The following is a 23,915-nucleotide window of genomic DNA, read 5'->3' on the forward strand; positions in this document are numbered from 1 at the left end:
ATGTTCTTAATTTATTTGATATGATTAAGCAGGACTAAGGTAAGATCCAGAAGTATACAGTCTACTGAATTTATTATGGGCCTTGGGCATGCCCCTTATCATTTCTGGACCAGTTTCTTCTTAATCTACAAAAGAAGAAAAACCTGGACTAGGTTATATCTAAAATTTGTTTTTCTATGTTATTCTAACTCAGTACTACTCAACATGTTGGTCTTTGATGAGGCCAGAAGCTTATCCTGCAATGTAAACCTCTGAACAAACTGCCTCCTTCATCAAGAATGTCTTACAGGGAAGAGATGGTCAACTGAGTACCAAGCTGCTTCCTCACTGAGGACCTGTAGCAGTTCACACTGGTCTGAGCTGCACACTGCCCTAACTCATTCTTCTGCCAGTGTAAGGCTTATTTTCAAGCATACCCCGAAGTTTTGTTTTTGTTTTTTTACAAGAATGTAAACATTAGTAGTCTTCCATCCTATATTTCAGAAAAGTGAGATGATTGTCTTGTTCTAGAATTATATCCTTCAAACATGCAGTTGGCTGCTCACTGAATAATGAAGAGACTACACATTAAGCTTAGCCTGCCAGACAGGCTCAAGTCAAAAGCTTGAAGGATTCACCATGGGTATTTTTTATTGTGACCATACTTCCACATCTAAAATCAAGATACTTGGTATGGCAGAAACGTGCATTTATGGATTATCAAATTGAAGTAAATTATTCAAATTGACATCATGATATCCACAGACAGGTTAAAATCATTGAGGGGAGATTACCTCCATCTTTTATTAGGAATCCTAGAATATAAATGAAGAATAACTCATGGGATACATAGGCAAGATATCTGAAATGTGAGTGTCCTATAAAATTTAGAGGAGTATATAAATATACTGTACACATAAGCCTAATTGCTGAATACAAAAAAAAAAAAATAGGCATTTCCTATTTGTTGAACTTGAGGTGGAGTAAATCTATATATTCTTTCTTTTGAATAATCTCAAAATTATGTTTAAAGTTAAAAAAAGCATACCATAATGGTTATATAACCATTCTGTTTCAGTTAGATATGGCAGAATATTCTAAATGTACACTTTAAATATTAAATATTTACACAAGAAGGGAAGAGGAAGAATGAGAGTTAAGATTTTCATAAGGGTGAAAATTATTATCTATATAAGTAGATGACACTTTTCTTATTCAGGTGCTCAAGGTAACCATTTGATCAAAGTTAGCTGCTCACATAAATAATGTTGGAAATCCATGAAAATGTGTTTTAAAATTTGGGTGCTTCAAACTATGAGGAAATTTACCCACAAATGTGTGTAAATGTTTTAACCACTGATTCGTTTCACAAATTGTGACCTTAAGACAATGTGTTTCCCTTTACCCCTTCCAGCTACTTGCTTGTGGGACAACTTTTACCTCTCTTCATATACACATATCCATATACCACATTTTTACATACATTACTTCGTTTTAAAACGTCTTTTAGTGCTTCTGAGTCTGACTGATGTAAGATGTTATTTTGAACATGCCAAAGCATCTAAGCGGCTCCAGCCTTTTCTTTTCAGCCCGCATTCCTTGATAAGTGGCAAAGCTTCCCACTTATCAGTCACTCAAAGTGACTGTAGCTGTCAGTTGTGTACAAAGCGCAATCAGTTTGGAAGCGGAGACACCAGCATTTTTCTTCTCAGCTTGAAGCAAACACGTTTTGACTGCTAGTCATTCAATTTTAAAGCATCCTCAATTAGGGGCGGATGAAGATATAAAGAAAACACATCCTAAACACCTCCACCAGGCAACAGAAAAATTTTATTGTTATCTCTTGATTTACCTTACGGCAGCCTCATCCCTCCTCTTTTTCTGGCTGCATGACATATGTGCTCATGACAACACACTCTCTATCTTGAAAAGACTGCAATAGTATATTATAGAAACACTCTGGGACACCTCTGGGGGAGCCTGTTTATGTTTTCTTTTTCATGCTCCCTCTTTTACTCCTGAATCACTACATATAAAATCAAATAACTTACTTTTAAAATTAAAATTCAATCTTTTAGACTCACTCTCTTTATGTGTGATCAACTTTTTGTTCAATGGAAACTTAAAATGCAACTGAATAATGAGAAGAGAGGAGGAAAAAAGCTGGTCAGAGAAAAGAACTATAGTAGGGAGAAATTAAAATTATAAGGGTAAAGGAAATAACTAGTAGCTATGTCAGATGGCCCAGTACTAGGTAAGAATGTAGGCATGGGCAAAGTCAGGAAAAGGAATACAGAAGTTGAAAGGGAATACAAAATGTAGTCAGAAATAAATGGTGCTTATAGAAGAAAATTCTTAAAAATATATATTTTTGGCAATAAACAGGGAAGACAAAGGAAAGGTAAATTAATGAAAAAAAGACAGAGATCAGAGTCTGTGTGCACATGACTAAAATACACACACATACACACACACACACACACATATATATATATATACACATATATCAATTAATATAAATCTGTGATTTATCATATGTGTATCATATCAAAAACTCTCTAACTAGTTTATCTTTTTGATTATTCATATAGGTATATTATGAATGTAGTTTACCTCTTTCAATTTCCTATTTAGGTATAACAAGCACATCAACCAAGGATTGGGGATGTGGCCTAGTGGTGGAGCACTCATACAGCATGCACAAGGCCCTGAGTTAGTCCCAGCACTGGAGAAAAACCAAAGTGTATCAACCAAAAAGTATTCTCTTTTTAAAGAGATGCTTATCTTTTATACACACAGCACTCATTCATGAAGATTTAGTTATATGCAATATTTACTTACGTGGAACACATCATTTCCTTATTTATAAATATTTATTTTCTCCATCTATAAAAGAACAATCTCTCATCTTGTTTACTGTAGAAAGCAAAGTGAAATTACTTTAAAAAAAATCCTGGTGTATTGGCCAATTTGTTAGGTTTAACTCAGTTTGATAAGAATAATTAGTCATATTTTCTAGAGATTATCTGAATTAAATTGCTCATTACTATACTTGCAAGGAAACAGAAAAAAACGCACACACACACACACACACACATTCACTCTTTGGTTCTACTGACAATAAAATAATGTCATAACCTGCCTATTCTCATGTTCATGGGGATGACTGAAAATAGCCATGTTCTTCATAAGCAATGAACTGGTCTTCATCATAACTACAGCACAAAATGATCACAATGAATGCTGTGATATGTATGTCAAGCCAGAAAATTATTGGGATAGAATGACAATTCAAAGGTGGTATAAATTATATAATTAAAAAATTCATGTTTTCTAAGATTACTAATTTGAAAGTTTATAGATGGAATAAAGGGAAAATCACTACTGGAGCTACTCGTCTTTAAGCTAGGAGATACCTACATACCTTCAACAGGTTGATAGGGTTGTAAATAACATACAATGAGTCAGTTATCTACTTTTTGATGTTTATCATACATCTATATTATTTCAATCTCTTGAGCAATGTAAAATTATCTTCTTCCTTATTATATTGCATACTACATATTCAGTAATGGTATCTCACTTAATTCAATAATTATGTTTTCGGTTTTTAGATGCCAGGACCTATTATGGGTACATGGCTACAGCATTGAGCATGACTGATGAAATCTTTGACCCCTCAGAAATTACTGATGGATGGCTAGGGTGTATTGTAGTGGTGATCAGGGTAAAATGAAAAGCAAATAAATATACTTGTTTACTTGGTAGGGAAGATAAAAGGCAGGCTGCGGTAATTGATTGAGAAGATGACAAGTACTATTTTGGATTAGGTTTTCAGAGGTGACCTCCCTGAAAGAATGGCATTTGAAGAGACCTGAATGAAGTGAGGCTCTGAGTTATAGAATGAATCAAAAAAGAGCATTCTGGACCTTGAGAATAATAAATGCAAATACCCTGATACTAGAATATCCTTAGCATGCTCCAGGACACCAAGGACAGGTATGTAGGGTGGAGGGAATGAAGGATTGCTGGAGAGATGGAAGTGGCCCAATCAAATGAAGCCTGATAGGCTGGGGAATAGATTGTGAATTTATTTTCAAAGAAAATTATTTTGAGCTTGTTTACAGAACCATCAGATTTAAAAGAGCACTCTAGGAGCTATGTGAAACATCTTCTCAGAAGGTCAAAGGAAGAGGCAGGTGACAGATGGCTAAGAACTTACTGCAGTAGTCTAAGTGAGAAATGATGGTGACTTTGGCTAGACTGTTAGTGGGAGAAGTTGGTCAACAGATTTTGAAGATAAAACCAATGATGATGGATTATTTGTGAGGTACGAGAGACTAAAAGGATTCAAGGATGGCCCTAAGTTATGGGTCATGGCATATCGCAAGTGGTACAATATTCAAAGATAAGCAAATTAAGAAAGAATGAGTTTGAAGAGTTTAATTGAAGGATATATTTTGGAAATGCAAATTTGAGATGCCTATTAGATTTCAATTTAAATAGAATTGATAGGCACTTGGATATTTTACTCAGAAGTCCAAGAGATAGGTCTAAGGTCCAGAGACCAATGTTGATGTGTTACCTTTAGAATGGCATGCAAAGCAATTCACAAATGAGACTGTGTAGGAAGTAACATCAATAAAGATGTCAGATGATGAAGCAATGTAGCCTTTTACGGATAGGAACAGGAGAACATACAAAACAAGAGAATGGGGAATACGAAGTTAAAAAGAAAGCAAATTGTGTGTGTGTGTGTGTGTGTGTGTGTATGGGGGGTGAGGTGGCCAAATGAATAGTGCCCCAAGAAAGTAAGAGGGATTGACTTTCTCAAATGTTTCTGTGAGTTCACTGCAGAAGCTATCTCAGCATTTCCTTTTGCTTCTCCTTTAAAGGAAAACTACACATAATCCTATTGTCATATGGTATCCTTATTCCCTATTTATCTTTTGTTTCCCATTTTATTCACCTGTTTGCCCTTCTTGTTGGAAGAAAAATAGAACAAAATAATAACCATGTGCATATACACACATACATGCAAGCAAAAAGTAAATTAGTTTCTTATTGTCATTTTATTTAGAGCTGTGTTTAAATTTACCAGGAGAAGCTCAAAAGTGAAGTTAAGACTCTCTATCTAACAGCAGCAAAATTTCCATGTGTTAGGGATGCTTGGAATGTGTGGCGGAACTGTACTCTCCACAGAACATTTTATATTAACATTATATCAATTTCATGGACATTTAATTTTATACCTAAATTTTAATTCTCTTTAAATATAGGAGATAGAAATTGTTTATAAAGATTTTGTGAGTACTCCCCTCTATCATATTTGTTTTATTACCCCAACATGTGAATTTAGGTGATATAAACAGTGATTCACTTTAGGCCAAAACTGACTTCTGGTCCAAATTCTCCAAATATTTCTGTTGTTGTTGACTTGCTTTGTTTTTAATTGTTTCCTAGAATTTGATGAGTATTTTTACAGGGTCTTATCTAAGTACTAGGACCCTAGAGTTTGTTACCTGATAGGTCATGAGCTACAGAGCCTCAGTGAAAAACAGTGTTCAACTTTGTCCATAGGTAATTTTGTTTGGGAACAGGTTGGAAAGTCATGGTAAAACTGCCATCAGCCTGATTTCTGGCCAGTCTCAGAGATTCTGGAATAAAATCTTAAAACTGTGAAAAAACTTAAAAATTGAGAAAAAGAAGCTGTTTCAGACTCATGGCCAATTTGGGTAAAACATTGCCCCGTGCTAAAGTCCACTGGTTCTTTGGCTCTATGATTTCCATTCACATTCAGACTTCTCTTCCCTAGAGCATGGCAGTAACTAAAGACTAGACAATTATCTGAATATATTAAATGAACCCAGGATTCACTTCAGAAATGATACTGAAAAGAATGAACAAAGAAGAAACCCAGAAAATGGCATAGGAGTGGTATAACAACAACAACAAAAAGCAACAAGGAAGTCTGAGGTTTCGCATTAATATGAAGAAGAAGGGGGTGGGGAGAAAGAGATGCCCTTCCTGAAATCAAAATTTTCAAGTGTTTTTCATGAGGAGCCCAATTCAGGATGAATTGTAAAAGCAGGACTACAACTTTCAAACACTGATCTCAGCATCTTTTCAATACAGTCATTAACTTAAGAGCAATATCAGCTCTGTTATTTTAATAAGGTCTCAATAATGGTGTTCAAATGTTTAAAAATCAAAATTATATAATTCTATATAGATATTAACTATTATTGTTTGATAAATTCATCAGAAAACCAGAGGCCAAAGGGAATTCTAGAGAAGTGATCTATTCTTAAAATCTGGAGAAATTTGGGGAGATAATAAGATCAACATCATGATGGAGAAAAGTGATAAAGATTAAAGAAAAAGCAATTGAAAACCCTACAAAATCACAAAAGTGCATAGAAAGAAACATGGAGTACACTATTAAAGTATCCAGAAAACAAACAAAAACCATTTATATTCAAATGTAAAGTACTGGTATTCAACTTTCAGAGTTAACAAACAAGTAAAATAAACATATGTATATTCAGAGTAAACATACAGAGGAAAAATGAGCAATTTTTATTTTATTTTATCTTATTCATATTATTTATTTGTTTTTCTGTCTAGTGATACTAGGGTTTGAACCAGGGGGTCCTCTACCACTGAGCTACATTCCCAGTCCTTTAAAACAGTTTTTTTTTTTTGTTTTGTTTTGTTTTTGGTTTTTGATACAGAACCTCTCTAAGTTCCTGAGGCTGGCCTTGAACTTGTGGTCCTCCTGCCTCAGTTTTCTGGATCACTGGACATTCACAGGCATTCACCACCATGTCCAGCTCAGAAATGTGCAGCTGAAATAGGATGCTCATCTGATAAGACAAATATCAAGAGACACTATACTTGCTTGAACAAGAAGTAAGTAAACTAAAGTTTAAAAGTTTATGCTAGAAGAACTTAACTATATACAATTATTTCATGAGAAATAGGCAAGGAAATTAAAGAGGATATCAGAGTTGCTATCACTGACTTAAAAAAATCTTTATATTCTAGATTACTAATATTTAAAGTTGATAAATCAGAAGTATTACTATAATTTTATTTTTTTAGTATATAGAACTAAATACTAGAAGACCAATTAAAAATGAAACTTAATAATTTTCAAGTGACTCGAGAGTGTAAGAATTGGATACAGTGTAGAGGAATGGGCTCAGGAGGTTTGTTCCCATTACTTTCCTGAACTCATGTAGCATATGTTAATATCAGTAAAAATTAAACTATAGATGCACATTGATCTATTTGTACACCTCTGTATATAGAGTCAGGTTTGCCTGGACAGAGAAATAATACGAATGACTAGAATCAATGACAGGTAATCACCAGGAGACCTGTTAAAAAAGAATAAAAACTTTAGGAGTTCAGAGTGTCCCTTCTGAGTAAAAGGACAGACCTACAGTCATTTAGCTATTCTTACTGCTCCTCTAAGAAAGGTCACTGGTTTTCTCAAGTGGAAGTTGCAATTCCAGAACATATAAAAAAAAAAAAGGGAAAAGTTGTCCTCAAAGCTCTTTCTATCTCCACATTTCCTCTTCTAATCATCTCTCTGAATGCCAAGAAATTATATGTTGTCCAGTTCTGGTATATTTTACACTTCCTACAACAAAACATGAGCCAGAGCTCAAGGAGTTAATTCATTTCCTTCTCAGGCTAAAACCTAACCTTAATTGCATGGTATTTATTCTTGGCATTTCCAGTCTCCCAAAGAGACAAGGTTACATTGTAGTCTCTTTGTGCTCATGTGTGTTTGTGGGGTCTTGTTGAGGGGGGGTAAAATGCTTCCAACTTACCACACTCAGAGAAAGAAATCATAAATCAGCAGGTCAGTCAGGTACTGTTATTTCACCTTTAACGTTATTATGTTTTCAATACAATATTTCAATGGATTTCTTTCTGCATAATAATTTATCAAGAATTACTAAAACTCTAATGAGCTCAGAGAACTCTGGCTCCAATAAAATGAAACCTTTATCACAAATTGGTTGAGCCCATGACTGCAACTTAATCATTCAATTGTATATAAGTCATGTTGTATTTTTATGTTGTAGGAATAAGTTCCCAGGGAAATAAAACTCATTTTAAAACTTTGGGCCATTAAGCTTTCAATGGTAGAAAACTGGTGAAATAAAATTGAACTGGGCCAAACCTCAGAACACTTGGAATCCAGCCACTGTTCCACAAGTAACAGTTCATGTGACACTGGGAAAATCTTCTGGCCTTTTAGTTTACAAATGTAAAAATGAGATATAGGTCTAAATAAAGTTTTTTTATATAAAAAAAACTCTTTATAAAGTCATAAGAATTTGAAACACTAAAGAGATTTCAGTGACTACCATCAAGTAGATTTTATATGTGTGTGTGTTTTCCTAGAAATTCTTTTCTGACTTAGGCCAAAAATTTCAGCATCATGGGCTCACTACATATCAGGCATGATCCCACTTAGTCTAGAGTAACCATACATGTTTTAGGTATTATATTCTCATTTTAAGAATGATAATAATGGAACTCAGAGCAAGGAAGCAATTTTTCCCAAATCACACAGCAGGTAAGGTATAAAGATACAAAGCCTGGAATTGGGTATATTTAATTCCAGGACACTGCTCTCAGTCTTTTAAAAAACAAAACAAAACAGCAACAAAACTAATGCAACTGAAATTGTATTTCATTAAGTTACATATAACACTATCACACCTAAAGAAAGAAGTTCTTTCCTATAACATACTATGGAATGCACACTGCCCAACTAAAGACATAAGAGAGCAAACAGAAACACTTGTCTTACACTTATTCCAGATGGAATCAGTGACCCAGCTCTGACTAATCCTGCTCAGGCTTACCTGGTGAACCAGGAACAATAAAGGGGTTATTAATACCAATTCTTTTGCTCCATGGGAACATAATGAACAATAGTTAGAAACATTTGTCAGAGGAGAAACACAGTAAATTTTTGGAAATCTCTCATGAAGTTTTAAACCGTGACCTCTCAGTATGGGAATTGTGATAAATGTGCAGTTAAAAAGAAAAACAATATCTTTAAGTTGTCCTTTAAAATATCTTAAGTGGATTTCTCAGGAGAGCATATTGCTGGATTAACCCTACTAGCTGAGGACAATAACCTAAAATTCTATTAAGTGCTATTGAAAAAGGCTAAGAAACTTATAGCTAGGATATGGTTCTTACACTCAGGTTGGAGCTATAGAAACCCCGTCTCATCAGAAGCTTCAAGAATCAAAGGAAGTTAGGTCTCCAGGAACACTCAATTTATTGTTATAATGGAAGCTGAGTAGAGGTCACTCATTTACTTGCTTTATAAAAGGTTTTTGTGACACAGAATCAGGTCAAGATGAGCCATTATGCTTACTTGGTTCATTATTTGAAACGTAAACCATCTAAGTATCAATATTAGAAAACAGTTCGAGCTAATGTAAAAAGGGAATGAAGAAACAAAATTACTAAAAGATAGGTGCTTTAGACTACTCCACATACAAAGAAAAAAAAAGAAAAGATTTCCGTCTAACAACAAAAACAAAGCAAAACAAACTGGAAGAGACATTATTCTGAAATATTTACAAATTTTATCTCATTTATTAATGTGCATTAAAAGTTAGCTAAATATAGCAAAGGCAATACAAAACTGTTCTTAGAAGGTTAATAAATAAAAATATTGGAGATATTGCTGAGTAGTAGAAAAAAAAGACTGAAACTGCTTGGTGTTCTAAATGTCATAGAAAGGGACATGGTGTTGAAGGATAATAGATCATGCTTCTAATATTAAACATGATTTTATTTGTACGGTAAACTTATTTGTGACATTGCAAAAAAAAAAAAAAACAGAAAACTTAATTCTTCTTTTAATCCTAATAAATAAACCTGGCAGAAGATAGTAACCCTACAATGTTTTAAAAGGAGGAACTGGAGATTTAATTTTCAGTCCAATTCGAATTATGCAATTTTAAAGCTGAAGTTGTTTTTAAGAAAATAATCACAGTTCATAAAGAACTGATCTTAAGCAATTAAATAAAACTGGCTTATGTCAGATTCTTATAATATTTTTTCTTTAAATATATAACTGTAAAATAAAATTTACCATCACTCTTTTCATCAAGGGATGGGAAGACAGAAGTAATAGGCTAAGAAAATTTTTAAATAAAGTAGTGTATTAGACTATATGAATATTATAGAGACAAATATGAAAAATTTTGTATATGATATATTTTTCATAGAATAAAGATATCTAAAACAACCTCTCTTTTACAGATCTCATGAAAGGAATGAAGGAAATGTTATGGGAATATAATCTTTCCAACATTATTTAACATGTCCATCAAGTGAAATTGGCCTGTTTTTTTAAGAAATCAATCTAATCCATTTAGCAGATCACCTTTATTAATAACTGGACACAGTTAATGTCTTTGAATTTATAATTGAAACAAAAATTTTAGAGCTAGTTAAATTAAAGACCATAAAACACTCTAGTTTTCTGTTTCATCAATGAAGAAACTGGAATTCATTGTTTTCTAAGGTCTAGAACAAGAACAATTGTATAAAACAGTGAAGAAAATGTGATCAAGATGAATAATGTAAGTTGGTATGCTTATTTCTACAAGGTAACAGGCTATGTATTTAACAAAGAAAAAAAAAAGAAGTAGTTCAAAATACCAGATAAATATTTATAAGTATTTTCAAATATCAAATAATATTTAGTCTCTAGCAAATCTTACTGAGCACTTGATTGCATATCCATTTTTTTCTCAAGAATTTTACAACAATATTTGTTTCAAGTGTGATTCATCAAAAGTAGTGAACTCTACATTTACCCTTTTCTTCCTTGTCTTAGGCTACCAAGGAAAAGGGGGAAGAGGGAGAAAGGGTGAAAAGAGAAGACGTTCTAAAGAGCTATGTGTAAGGATTTATATGGGGAGAGAATGACTGTTCTAGTTTCAGTTTTCTGTTTCTGTATATGCTGGGACATCAGTTCTTTCCATCATTGTTGTAACAACCTGTTAGCAAACTAAATAATTCAAATGGACTGTGATTTTTATAACTGTGAAGTGTTTCTAAGGCGTCCCCCAAATTAACAATTTACAAAATATATTTTAGAACTATGCTTTTAGTTGATGAATACATTAGAAGCTGTGAAAATTAATTCCTTTCAGATTGGCAGTCTAGCTCAGAATTTACTATTGATTGCCTGAAATATTCCCTATTTCTTAAACCATTTTTTAAACAATAACAACTTCGATTTTGACTCTGCTGGTTTCACTTATCTGTGCTATCCTTAGAAAGAGGATATATATATACACATATATGATACCTCAAGATCAATCTCTCTTTTTCGTTTTTCTTTTCTGCAGTAGGGGGAATTGAACCCAGGTGTACTTTACCTCTGAGTTACACCTCCAGTTTTTTTTTTTTTTTTTTTTTTAATTTAAAGATTGAAACAGGGTGTCCCTAAGTTGCCTAGGCTGGCCTCTTTCCATCCTCTGGCCCCATCAGCCTCCTAAGTAATTGGAATTACAGGCGTTTTCCACTGTACCCAGTGATACCTCAATATCTCTTAAATTATCCCCCCGAATTACTCTCAATGTCATGTTATTTCCTTTAGGAAATTTATTTTTCACTCTGTGAACTGGTGGAGGTCAGCAGCTTAACATTTTGGCCAAATAGAAATTCTAAGCTTTTAAAATTTTTTATACCTGGTAAAATTTGTATAAACAGAAAATTTTGTAACGATCCTGCCTACTAGTAATTAGATATGTGATCTTAGGCAAGTCATTAAACTTGGCTTTAACTCTCTGGAATACATTTTCTGTCATTACATCATTTCTAGTACAGAAAATGTTAAGGTATTTTCATTTCAAAACTGCTTATTGTTCTGGAGCAAGAAGACTAGCCACTTCAACATTCTGACACTATAACAGATTTAAAATCTACACTATGAATGTAGTGGTCATAATTGTGGATCATTTCTCCAAAAAACACTAAATGTTGACTAATGTAAATGGTCAAAACACAACATTTCTTGAGTCTTGAACTACTTATAAGTTTAGATGTATTTTTCCACTTGTGTTTAAAAGACTTAGTCTCACAGAAATGACAAAATTTTAAAAATATTAGTAACTTTTTCAAATTGCAGTCAAACTAGGTGACTTGCCATATTGCTGAACATGGAATTATATCTTATTTGTAATTAAAGCATGCCATAATTTTAATATATTTTCTTATAATTTATTCTTTTTAAATACACATGGCAGTAGAGTATATTTCAACATATTATGCATACATGGAATATAACTTATTCTAATTAGGATCAATTCTTGTTTTGTATGTGAATGTGGAGTTTCACTGGTGGTATATTAATATATGAACATAGGAGGGTTATTTCTGACTCATTCTACTATCTTTCCTATTCCCATCTTTCCTCCCTTCCCTTCATTCCCCTTTGTCTAAAATTTAAAACATTTTAAATGCAGATAACTTGGTGCCATCAGCCAAAACAAATATGCATAGTCAGTGTGCTTTGAACAATAGGAAGTCCAAAGAACAGTTTTAAACCACAGAGTTCAATAACTGTGCTCCAGATATGAATAGATAAAAGCATGTCAGAAATGTGTTGCTCATAATAACAATTATGGAAGACAAAGACCCCTGGCTGGAACATCTTACCCATGTTCCACTGTCCCACTGAAGTTTTCACTGGCTCATTAAAATTCCAGGTAACAAGGAAGAACAAACACTGATTTATCTATGTAGCTGAGGGTAAAGAAATCGCATGCACCTGACCCAGTTAGATAAGTTTGTTAGGGAGAGGTTTTGCTGCCAAAAACTTTAAAACATGGCTAATACATGAATAAAATAATTTTGAAAGGTCTGCTTCTGTCTTCTATGATATTTACAGGTAATAAAATGCTATATTCTCAGGGAATAATTTCAAAAGAATGATGAATTTCTACACAAATGGGGAACATTTCAACTACAAATCCAACAGTTGCTTCGAGATACAGGATGTGACATAAGGTTGGAGTCATAGCTCCATGAATTATGAGACCCTGACAGTCACGGCAAGTAGGTGCTGAGTACTCACTATGTGCTGTGGCACTATGACAAGTCTCTTTATCTGTGATGTGACTTAATATTCATCAAATCTCTTTGAAGTAAGTAATTTTCAAAAAGGGAAACAAATTCTGTCAAAGTTCATGCTAGCAACAAAGAGTGAAAGCAGGACATACCTGGCAACTTATTTTTCCTTTCATTACCAGTACAGTTGCTTCTTTCCTTCTTTATTGATGTGCCTAATCACTGTGCACTTCCATACATGAAAAACATAGAGGACCATAGAGTCTTCAGACTTGGTTTCCCCAGGCAATACTATGGGTAAGGGCTGACATGAAGACCAAATCATCACCTTCCCTGTGTTCCACTCTGATGACACATAGCTCTTGAACAAACATTCAGTAAAAAAGCTCTCTGGCACTCTTTCTCTAACTGATAACCTTTGGTACCTTTCTGCTTCAGTTTCCTGCACCTACCCCATTAAGAACACTTACATTTTAAATACTAAAGCATAGAAGAACCAAAAAAAAAATAACTCTAGAGAGACAAAATAAAATAAAGCATGGAGGAAATGAAATATTTCTCCACAATAATTTGTTCTCAGGATAAGATGAAAATCACTGGCAGACTGCTCAGACTGAAGCTCCCTGATACACTAGGGCCTGGGACAGTCATCATTTGCAAGATGTGTATGGCACATGAGACAACACGTCATGAATTAGGCTGAAAGTAAATTTTAGATTGGAAGTCATTCCAGTTAGGTCACATAAGAAACAAAAATATGTTGTTTTTTTTAATTGAAAGTGTATTGAAATTCTGATTTCTGACCTGGATCTGTTGCTGAAGCAAATTGATTTTGTGTTGTTGCTGCAGGAGTTGCTGCTGTTGTCTTGCAATCTGTGGAGAAACAGCACATGAAAAATTTAAAAATACATTGAAGTGATTGGGAAGAGCGGATTACCTATGTTTTGTTTCTCAGAGTTTTATCTTGATACTGATCAAGATGCTGAAAACAGATGTGTCCTGCCCCGAAGTTATGGTCAAATCACCCTTAAGTAGGATCAAATAAGCATTTAGTCTCCAGAACTAGATATGTTTCTTTTGGCCTAAAATAAATGAAACCCAAGATATTTCAACAGTGATCTATCCCAGTAAGAAGCAGTAGGGATTCAAAGTCTCTCTTCCTGATGATATATTAAGAAGACACTGTTCTGACCTTTCAGCCCTTTTCTACAAAAGAAAGAGCATTGCACAAATGGGGTTGTTGTGACCAAGGAGTTCAGAGAAGCATACATTATAAAGAGACTAGATACAGTGACGTTTTTGATAACTTTTTTGTTGTTTTGTGATAAACACTGTTCTCATTTTAACTTTCCACAAACGTCTAAAGGCCAGCTCTCCAGAACATCCTATTCTAGGGGTATCTGTACCCATATTTCTCTACCAAAATGAGGTCACCAATCGCCTCTATTAAATTCTGAAATGTGTTTTAATGATCACTTTTTAATGTTTCATCAGAATCTGACCCTCAAACACCTTTTATCAATCTTGAACTCTCTTCTGTGTTTTTTATGTCATAACATTTCCTTGTTTTTTTGCTACCTCTCTGCCTAGTGGCAGGATGCTGTGATCCTCTAAGGCTCAATTGTAGACACTATTCTTTACCCTCTGTGTGTACTTTTATATAGATGCCAAGTGCTTTGAAATCTGCTTCTCTGGTCTGCACCTTTGTTTTAAGCATTAGACCTATCTACCCAGAGACATACTCAAAGGTACTTTATGGTCAACAGATCCAAAACTAAAGTCAAGATTCGGTCCCCTGTGGTGTGGTCATTTTAAGTGTTTCCTATCCCATGGACGAGCAAGAGTACTCCCCTGTTACCCACAGTTTTAACAACCTCTGCACTTACTTAATACAGTGCCCCATCCTATGACTCCAAATTCATACTTTCTGTCTCCTGGGGAGAACTCCATACATTCAGTGAGGTTAAGGAGTACGCACAATTTGCTCCCTATTTGCACAGAGCCTGGTATAAAAGGGATACTGAATGAATATTTAATGAGAACACAAGAACTAATAGGTGAAGAGAAAATTTTAAATAATTTATTACATGATATGGAGTAGAAAGCCATCTCATGAGAATGCAACTTCTGGCCTCATGAAACCTACCACTCTTTTATAAATGAGCTCTAGGTCTCATTTTCACCAAAAATAAGTGATTCTCAGCACCATGATTTATCATATTTATCACAAAAATATGTCTATGAACCTCTGTGGTGGAAAATTAAAATTCAGGAAAACATTGATACATCACTGTGAGTAAAAGAAAAAAAAAAACTCATGTGATGGGAATGGTTCTGCATGGCTATATTATGGTTTTGATTTCCTTTGTGGACTTTGGTAAAATTATGATTTTTTATTATTTTTCATTTTATCATTGGAATATGGTAAAAAAAAAGACCACTTCTGTTTTTTTTTCTGACGAAATGTAGAAAATGATAAAAACTAAACATCACTCATTTCCTTCAGTCTAGTTCTTCTCTTCCACATATAAGTACTTGAATTGATATTCAAATCCTTTTAACAATGTGGTGAGAACACCTAATGAACCAAGTCACACCTTCATGATCCTCCTGTGCTGAGCCACTGAGCCTTCTTCCTGGATTGCTGTAACAGACACCTATTTGTTCTTTGTCGGTTTGTCATCAGTCCCTACAGTAGATTACAAATCAGCACCCAGAGAGATCTTCTTATGATATAAGTTGTGTTGTGTTTTTCCACTTTCAAAACCTTTGTGCTCACTGAGAGCACAAGCTGTATACTATATAATGCCAGCAAACCCATATGATTCTTGCTACCTCTCTGGTTTCATCTCCTTTTCTCCCTGTCACTTCCTCACCATACTTCTCTCCTGTCTCTTGAATACACCAAGGATGCTGTTGCCTCTCAAGGCAAGTGCCAACCCCTGGGTCTTTGCGTTTGCCTTCCCCTTTAATCCGGAACACACTGGCTCAATGGCCATGTGGCTCACTCCCTTTCTTCCTATTAGACTGCTCAAATGATACCTGGTCGATGAGTTCTTCCCTCGGTACTTTAAGAGAGACTATCTTTGTACCTGATGCTCTCATCCCAATTACCTACTTTATTTTTCACCCTATTACATATTCATACATACTATAATTTAGTGGTTTATTTATTGTTTGTGAGGGATTTTGGTCTGCTTTACTCCCTTCAGTATTTCTAGTAATTAGAACAGAACCTAGCACTAAATTTGTGTTTAATAGATATTCATGGAATAGTGGAATGCAGAATGGAGCTCAGAATCTGGTGGGAAAGTTGATGGTGAAGTGGGCCCATTTACCTTTGTAAGGTACAGAGACCTGGGACATCCTGCCCTGAATAGGGAATCCTGGAAGGGAAATTCTCGAGAGAGGCAAGCCTGACCTGGATCTTCAAAGTATTAATGTCCTTCCTGGCAAGATCTGAAACTGCAGAATGGTGACTGTGCTAGCCAGCTCTGTACAGTAAAGGAGACTGGGAGAGCACAATGGGTTCTAGAAACTGGACCTGTAGCTCTCCTGAGGGACTGACTACCTCTCAGGCAGTAGAGGCAGCATTGCCAGGCATCTCTCCAACACTGGAAAGAAATTCTGGAAGGGGCCTCGGGTTTCTAAAGTTCCAAGGAAAATGGTCAGAGTTCTTCAGAAAGTAAAACATTCTAGAATCCCCATATGATACTCAGGAATGGGTCAGAGTGTGAAATAAAAAGAGTCTTCCTCTCTATTTGTGAATGCTTCAACTTTTCAGAAAAGTATTCCCTGAAAACCCTTAAAGTAAGTAGGTATTCTCTACAAAAACAACAACAACAACAACAACAACAACAAAAACCAAAAACATCTGAACCACAGTTTTCAGAGGCTCCTAGGATTCTCCAGAATTCAGGTGAGTGAAGACATTAAAAGCTAAGGATAGGAAACATGTTGTTTTTCTATAGGGTGACAGGCAAGCATTCTGAACTCGTTTATTGCAGAGCTCAGCAAGAAGAATGTGGGCCATATTTAGTAACTTGCCAACAAATCTTTAAGAAAAGTGATGAGACATTTCATTCAAAATAAAAATACCATCTCTTTAGCAGAAATGAACCATCAAGAAGAGGAAAATGAAAAAAAACAAAACAGGGGAGGGTAGTGTTTTCAAACTATTCAAAAGAAGTAATCTGAGTATTTCTTTACCTCTTTCAACTCTGCTAGTTTACTCTTTGAAAGTTGTTTTGAAGATTTTGCAAAGATGTGTAAACATACAAATACCCTTGATTAAATAGTGGCTGTTCTCCACTTGGGACATTGAGTGAACTGTGCCCAGGACATAGAACAAAGGGCTATAGCCGTGGAAAAATGGCACCATCCTTGTATGGAAACTGACCCTATGGCACCCTCTATGTTACTTTCTCTTTTAATTCTTGCTACATATTTGTCAAATTTTACTGTCTGATTTCTGCTGAAACACTGTAGAAACTGCATTCTTAAAGGCAAATGATGAGAATCTAAATGGTAAAGCTAGTAGCTTCTAATCAATCTTAGAATGATAATTTTTTTGTAGCCTATTACCTCTTAAAAATCTCTGTTGTCTTTGGTTCTCCTGGTTCACAATACTGTACTCATAGCCCTCCTCCTGAATGGGACTGCTTCTGGGGTGTTCACTTTCCTTTCTGATAGCTACATGCCAGTGCTTCCCAGGAGGACATACCCTGAGTTACTATTTCTCATGATATCAATACTGTATTTCAGGGCCTATTAACCTGTGACTCCTCTGCATGAGACTCTCTGGCCCCAGGTACCAATATGGCTGCCTCTAGATTGTTGAGATCTGAGCTCAATTCCCACAGCTCCAGAAAGACATACCCAACCACCCAATCTAAGAAGTACTGCCTTGTCACATCAACCAATATTTATCACATTATTCTTCTTATATATCTCTGAGTTACTTTTCTTTGTCTAATACTGTTTTATTTATCTGTCCCTTTGTTAAATGTCTTTCCACTAGATTTAAGGAGCATTGTCTCTGTGGCTAATTGAGATACAACCTGAGCGATCAGCTCAGTGCCCAGCATATAAGAAGCACTGAATTACTACTTGTTGAATAAGTGAATGGATCTTATGTACTACAGTAGTGTAAACTACAGTCTCCAGGTAGATAATCTAAGAAACTTAGTTCAGCCCTTTTCTTCTACACTACTGATTGAATTTTCTAGCTGCCTTTCACATACCTCTAACTGCACAACTTGATATAAGCTTTAGTTCAGCATAATAAACCATTTTCACGTCTATATCTGCCCTCTGCCTGACCTTCCATATTGGTGGTATTCACCTTCTAGTCCGGCTCATCACTCTTCCTCTCCCTTTTGCCCGCTCAAAAAATTCTACTGACCATAACTCTTCCACCTGTTCATTCCTGTCTCCTCTATCTCTGTTAATTACCTTCTTAGTTTAGATTCACATACATTATTATTTGAACTACTAGAATAGTTTCATCACTGAAAATTCTGTCCCCTAATTGTAATTCACTTCACTTTATTGAATCCTACCTATTACTCAGAGCATATTTAGAATGTCATCTTTCTAATAAATGTTTTTCAAAATGTTTCTGTCTGGAAAAATTTTCTTGACTCTTCATGGTTTTTTGGTACTTATGTCATGACCCATCAGCATTTATCTTGTTTATAAGTAGGGTATCCTTTACCCTAAATGCTTAGGACCAGAAGTGTTTTAGATTTCCAATGGTTGGGGGGTTTGGAATAGTTACATATACATAATGCAAAGTCTTGGGTTGGAGACCCAAGTCAAAACATGAAATTCATTTGTGTTTCTTACACATCTTAAATACCTAGTCCAAAGGTAATTTTATACAATATGTGAAATATGGCTGTGTTTTGACTGCAACCTGGAATCATGTGGAATTTTCCACATATGGCATCATGTCAGCACTGAAAAGTTTTGAATTTTAGAAAATTTCAGATTTTAAGATTTCTGATTATAGATACTCAACCTGTGCTTCTGTTTCTACCAACATAGTTAATAAGCTTCTTAAAATCTGTGTGTGTGTGTGTGTGTTTTGTTTGTTTTGCCTTTTTATTTACCTAGATGGGGCTGGACGGAAGGGCTCTTATTCACCTTTGTATGCCTCAAATAGTGATTGACAAAAATCAAGCAAAACAACGTCTAAGGAACCCGACAGTACCTTTGGATCTTACTCACCTGCTCTTGTTGCTGCTTAGCCAGCTCCATTTGCTGGCGCTGTTTCTCAATCTGAGATGCAGCCAGTTTCTTCTGCTCATCGTGGGCAGCCAACAGCTGCTCTCGCAGACTTGTCAGCTGATTGATCATACCCATGAGCTGCCTCTCTTTCTCAGCTAGGCTTTCTGGAGTCCCTGAAAATAACGTGGTAACAAAACACAGAAGAGTAATGAGAAGAGTGATCTTTCAATGACAATGACTGTCGAATAAGGAACTAATTGAAGTATAAGGTTCGATCCTCATCTATATGAAAACATATGCTTACCTTTTTTTTTAGATTTTCCCTCAGTCATTAAACGTGATGGCTATTTCCCCTTTACTTAACATTAGAATGAACAAACATTTTAAAATCTTGACCACAATAATCTATTGCTTTTTTTGTTTTTACTCTACAAAAAAATTAAAATTTTTTGGCTGAGCATCTACTACTTTTAGTGTTCTATGCTGTTCTGCAGGGAATAAAAGATGCCTAAAGCAGTTTTTGACCCTAGTGTTTCGATTACTGAAAGAGGCAATAGAAAGACATGAAAAATTAATGGCTTATAATTTTTAAGAGATCAAAGCATTATTATCAGTGATAGGATTCTCCTTTCTTTTACAAAAGAATCCTGAAGATTCAGAACTAAGAAATCCTTCCTGAAAAAAGCAGGAAATTTGGGGGGTTTGAGGTGCTGCCCGTACTAGAGTGGCACATGCTAAGTGTGTGATAGATCCTGGCTATTTGTCTAATCAAGTTTTAGACAGTTTTATCATATACCCTCAGAGGCTATCTTCGAGAATAGAATCCACTCAATAGAGCAAGTATTCAAGTTTGTGGCTATCTTGAACAGTGAAACGTGGGAGGGAAATTCACATCGCATTATGGTTTCCTAAGATTAGACATGGATCTAAGATTTGGAGAAGACATAGTAATCACTTGAAAGAAATGGTATGCTCAAGATATTAAAACATGCCAGTCAGTTAAATTACTTATTTGTGACACTGGAAAGGCATGCTACTCCCTGAAACAGGAAAAAAAAAACACCACTTTTAATTGTTCTTTCAAAACTCACAAGATAGACAAGACCCCTACGGTAAAATACTTGCACTAGAAGAGAACACAGTTTTAATTACAATATTCACTTCAAACCTAAGACAGTAAGCATTTGCCACCTCTGTATGTAATTATATGGAAGGATCTCTTACAACTCAGTCACCATTCCCTACCCAACTGCATTTCACCTTACCAATTTAGGATGAAAAATCATGTGCTTTTTTTGGAAGTAGTAGCTGTAGTTAGTGGCTTATAAATATCATGTGCCCAACTGGGATGGAAATAAAGTTTCTAAAAAATGCCACTAATATAGTTCTAGTGAATGAATATCCTGAAAGAATGTCTGTGTGAAAATAAAGCAAGAACCATTATTTTTGTATTCAATTTCTTACTATCCATATCTAGCCTTGTTTAGGGCATGTGACCAAAAAATTGTTGGTAATAATTTATCATACTCTCAGTTTTTTGGATCCCTCCAGAAAAGAAGAACATTTAAGATAATAACTACATAAATATTGCATACTAATATTAAATAATCTCAATAAATCTGGGGAAGATTTCCTTAATGAAAATATTGATATGATAACAGATTACCATCTTCCTACATTGTTAAGAGAAAAGTGAGATACTGTCATGTTTCAAGGAAGAGTGACATATATCACATCTGGGAATGATCATAAACTTCAAAGGATAATTCCACTTCTTTAGAAATGAAGCCCAAAGAAAAGTATAAGAAATGTAGAGAAATATTAATAAGTGTTTTAAATGAAATACTAAAAACAATCTAAATGTCAAAATGGGAATAAACAAATAATCATGAGGTGCATATTTTTTGCAGCCATGGAAGTTATTTGAGAACTATTTTTAATGACATGGGATCTTATTAACAATATAAATCTAAGTGAAAAAGTTAGATAGAAACAAAACATTTTGTAAGGATACCTGAATGCATGCATCCATCTATGTAAAAGGGGGGAAAAAACTAAAAACAAATTTACCTACATATTAATAGTGACTATTTCTAGGTGCTGGGATTATAAGTCATCTTAATTATTTTCTTCTTATTTTTATATTTATAATTTTCTTACAATGAATATTATTACCATCATTACTTATATTAAAAATATAGCTCATTGAAACATGTAGCAATATAACTTAGAAGCTCAACGATGATGCATTATTCCACTTTAATAGTTCATATAACACCAATATATAAAGAAATAATTATGTGGTGGTAAGTATTAAAAAATATCACTTTGGCATTCAGCATATGGAAGATTAAGAAAATTCTGCTGTCTTCATTTAGATATGTAGACAAATTTTATTTTAAATTTTAAACATATTGCCCATGTTTAATTCAATCTTAGTGAACATTTAGTCTACCACTCTACCTCATGTTTCCCCATTGCTGGAGATGATACCCAAGGCCTTGTGAATGGGAGGTAACGGCTCTACCGTTGACCTATATCTCCAAGACCTAGCTGTATCTTGGAGACTCCTCACATGACTTTTTCTGGCCTTGAACTAACTAAAATACTTCAACTCCTAAACTGTGTATTGCAACAATTCTAAAAAAGCATACTCTGTACTTTTAAACTACTTTGAGTCTTAAAAATATATTAGTGTCAATGAAATTATCAGGTATATGCCAAGCCTTATTTTGTCTCCCAGCTATAGTAACCATTTTCTTTTTACAGAATAAATTATCTCTGAGTATGTATCTCAGCCTCATCATTTAATATGTATTAAAGTAGAACTCACCATTATCCTTTAATTTTAAAGCACTGTTACCCATTCAACATTCTCAGCAAATGCTGTTAATATCACCCTCACTTCTCTTCTCAACTACAAATGCATGTCCATAACACCAATAAATTTCACATTAATTTTCCCTCAGTGTATTTTCCTTTAATTTTATGAATAATCAATAATCAATAATAATCAATAATTATAAAGTTGTATCATAAAAAATCTCCTCCAAATAATTGTCCCTTCAAAAGTAACCACCATTATTTTTTTCTTGTGTATCCTATTCTTGTTAGTACAGATTTAAGCACACACCAGAATATTCAAATAATAGCTTGCCAAGGCTCCTATAACAAGGATACAAAGACTGGGTGGGTTAAATAATAGAAATTTATTGTCCATAGTCTGGAGACTATCAAGTCCAAGAAAGAATAGGTTGTTGGCAGAGACCACTGCTCCTGAGTACCATGAGGGAACAATGTATTGTAGGTTTTTCTCCCTAGCTTGTAAAGGGCCATCTTCTCCATGTCTTTACATCAAGACTCTCTATATACATCCATGTCCAAATTTCTTCCTCTATTAAGGAGGAGCTATCATATTGGATAAGGGTCCTCAATAGTGACATCATTATAATTGAACCAAGGCTATTAAGATCTTTCTCCAAATATATTCCCATTCTAAGGTTCTAGGTATTAGTGCTTGAGCATATGAATTTAGGGGAAGGGGACGGCTCATAATTCAAAGCATAAAAATTTCTTTGACATAATGACATAATGATAAATATTGCTATACAGTATTTGGGAAATTCTTGTTCTAGCCTCTCTTACCATCTCCACAGCCATTTTTTTCTGAAATTATTATAATAAACTTTTAAGTCATACTTCCTGCCATCAATAACTACTCCCTCGGTAAGCACATCCTTGAAAATGGAACGAAAATTATCTGCTGAGAAAAGCAATCTAGTTATGTTTCTTCCCTGTTTATAAAAACTTGTTCTTGTCTATCACTGGCTACAGAATAAAATGAAACTTATTCTTGAGAATGAGTAAAGTACTTCAAAACATCACTCAACCTTCCTACTTCCCTTGTGTAACCCCATTTCTAGATAGACTAAAATTTCACATTACCCCCTCCCACAACATATAGGAATCCCCTATAAAAGCCACTTTTTAGAAAGAAGCGCCTTGCACAGGCCATTCCTCCCTAAATATTAATTCTTCAAGTTCCAAGTCATGTATCCTGCTTTTCATGTTTTTTTTTCCTGATTTCTACTGATAACAGCTGCTCCGCTCTCTTCTTTGGAAATCCACATAGTATGTATCTTTATTATAGTACTTAATCATTACATGGTATTATCTCATTTTTACTTTCTTTTCTCTCAACGTGAGGAGAGAGAGCTATGAAAGCATCAATTGTAAATTATTGACTTTTATATCCTCATTACTTGCTACAGGTAAAGGCAAATAGTGTATGTCCAACAAAACAAATCATCTAACACTGTTTAATGAATTACATAAAGAAAAAAGACCCTTCCCTTTCCACTGCTCTCATGTTTAGGCATGCCATATAGCTAAGGTGAAAGGGGAGATGTTTTATCTTATGTGAACTACATAGGGATTCTCGTTTTGGCTTAAGGAAGCTGAATCAAGGAACAGAAGCTTTTACAAAAGAAATCTCCATTAAAAAAAAAATACCAAACTAAGGTGAAGGAATTAACCTGTTGGCTTATTTTTAAATTGTCATGTTCTTCATAACAATC

General features: G+C 34.6%; 1 protein-coding gene across 30 annotated transcripts in view; it reads right to left on the bottom strand.

Moving 5' to 3' along the window:
• The window catches only part of Sox5 (SRY-box transcription factor 5), a 983,564-nt gene that overhangs the window by 181,459 nt on the left and 778,190 nt on the right, over positions 1 to 23,915 (bottom strand). For all 30 annotated transcript variants that reach the window (XM_058576214.1, XM_058576205.1, XM_058576209.1 and 27 more), the window contains 2 exons: positions 19,339 to 19,511; positions 13,912 to 13,980 (listed from right to left, as the gene is read on the bottom strand). In XM_058576214.1, coding sequence (XP_058432197.1) covers positions 13,912 to 13,980; positions 19,339 to 19,511 — 242 coding nt within the window. The remainder of the gene's footprint in view (positions 1 to 13,911; positions 13,981 to 19,338; positions 19,512 to 23,915) is intronic.

This window comes from Marmota monax, unplaced genomic scaffold (genome assembly GCF_021218885.2).
Source record: "Marmota monax isolate L192 unplaced genomic scaffold, Marmota_monax_Labrador192_F-V1.1 WCK01_AAM20220418_F8-fsc00012, whole genome shotgun sequence".
NCBI classification, from domain to species: Eukaryota; Metazoa; Chordata; class Mammalia; order Rodentia; family Sciuridae; genus Marmota; species Marmota monax.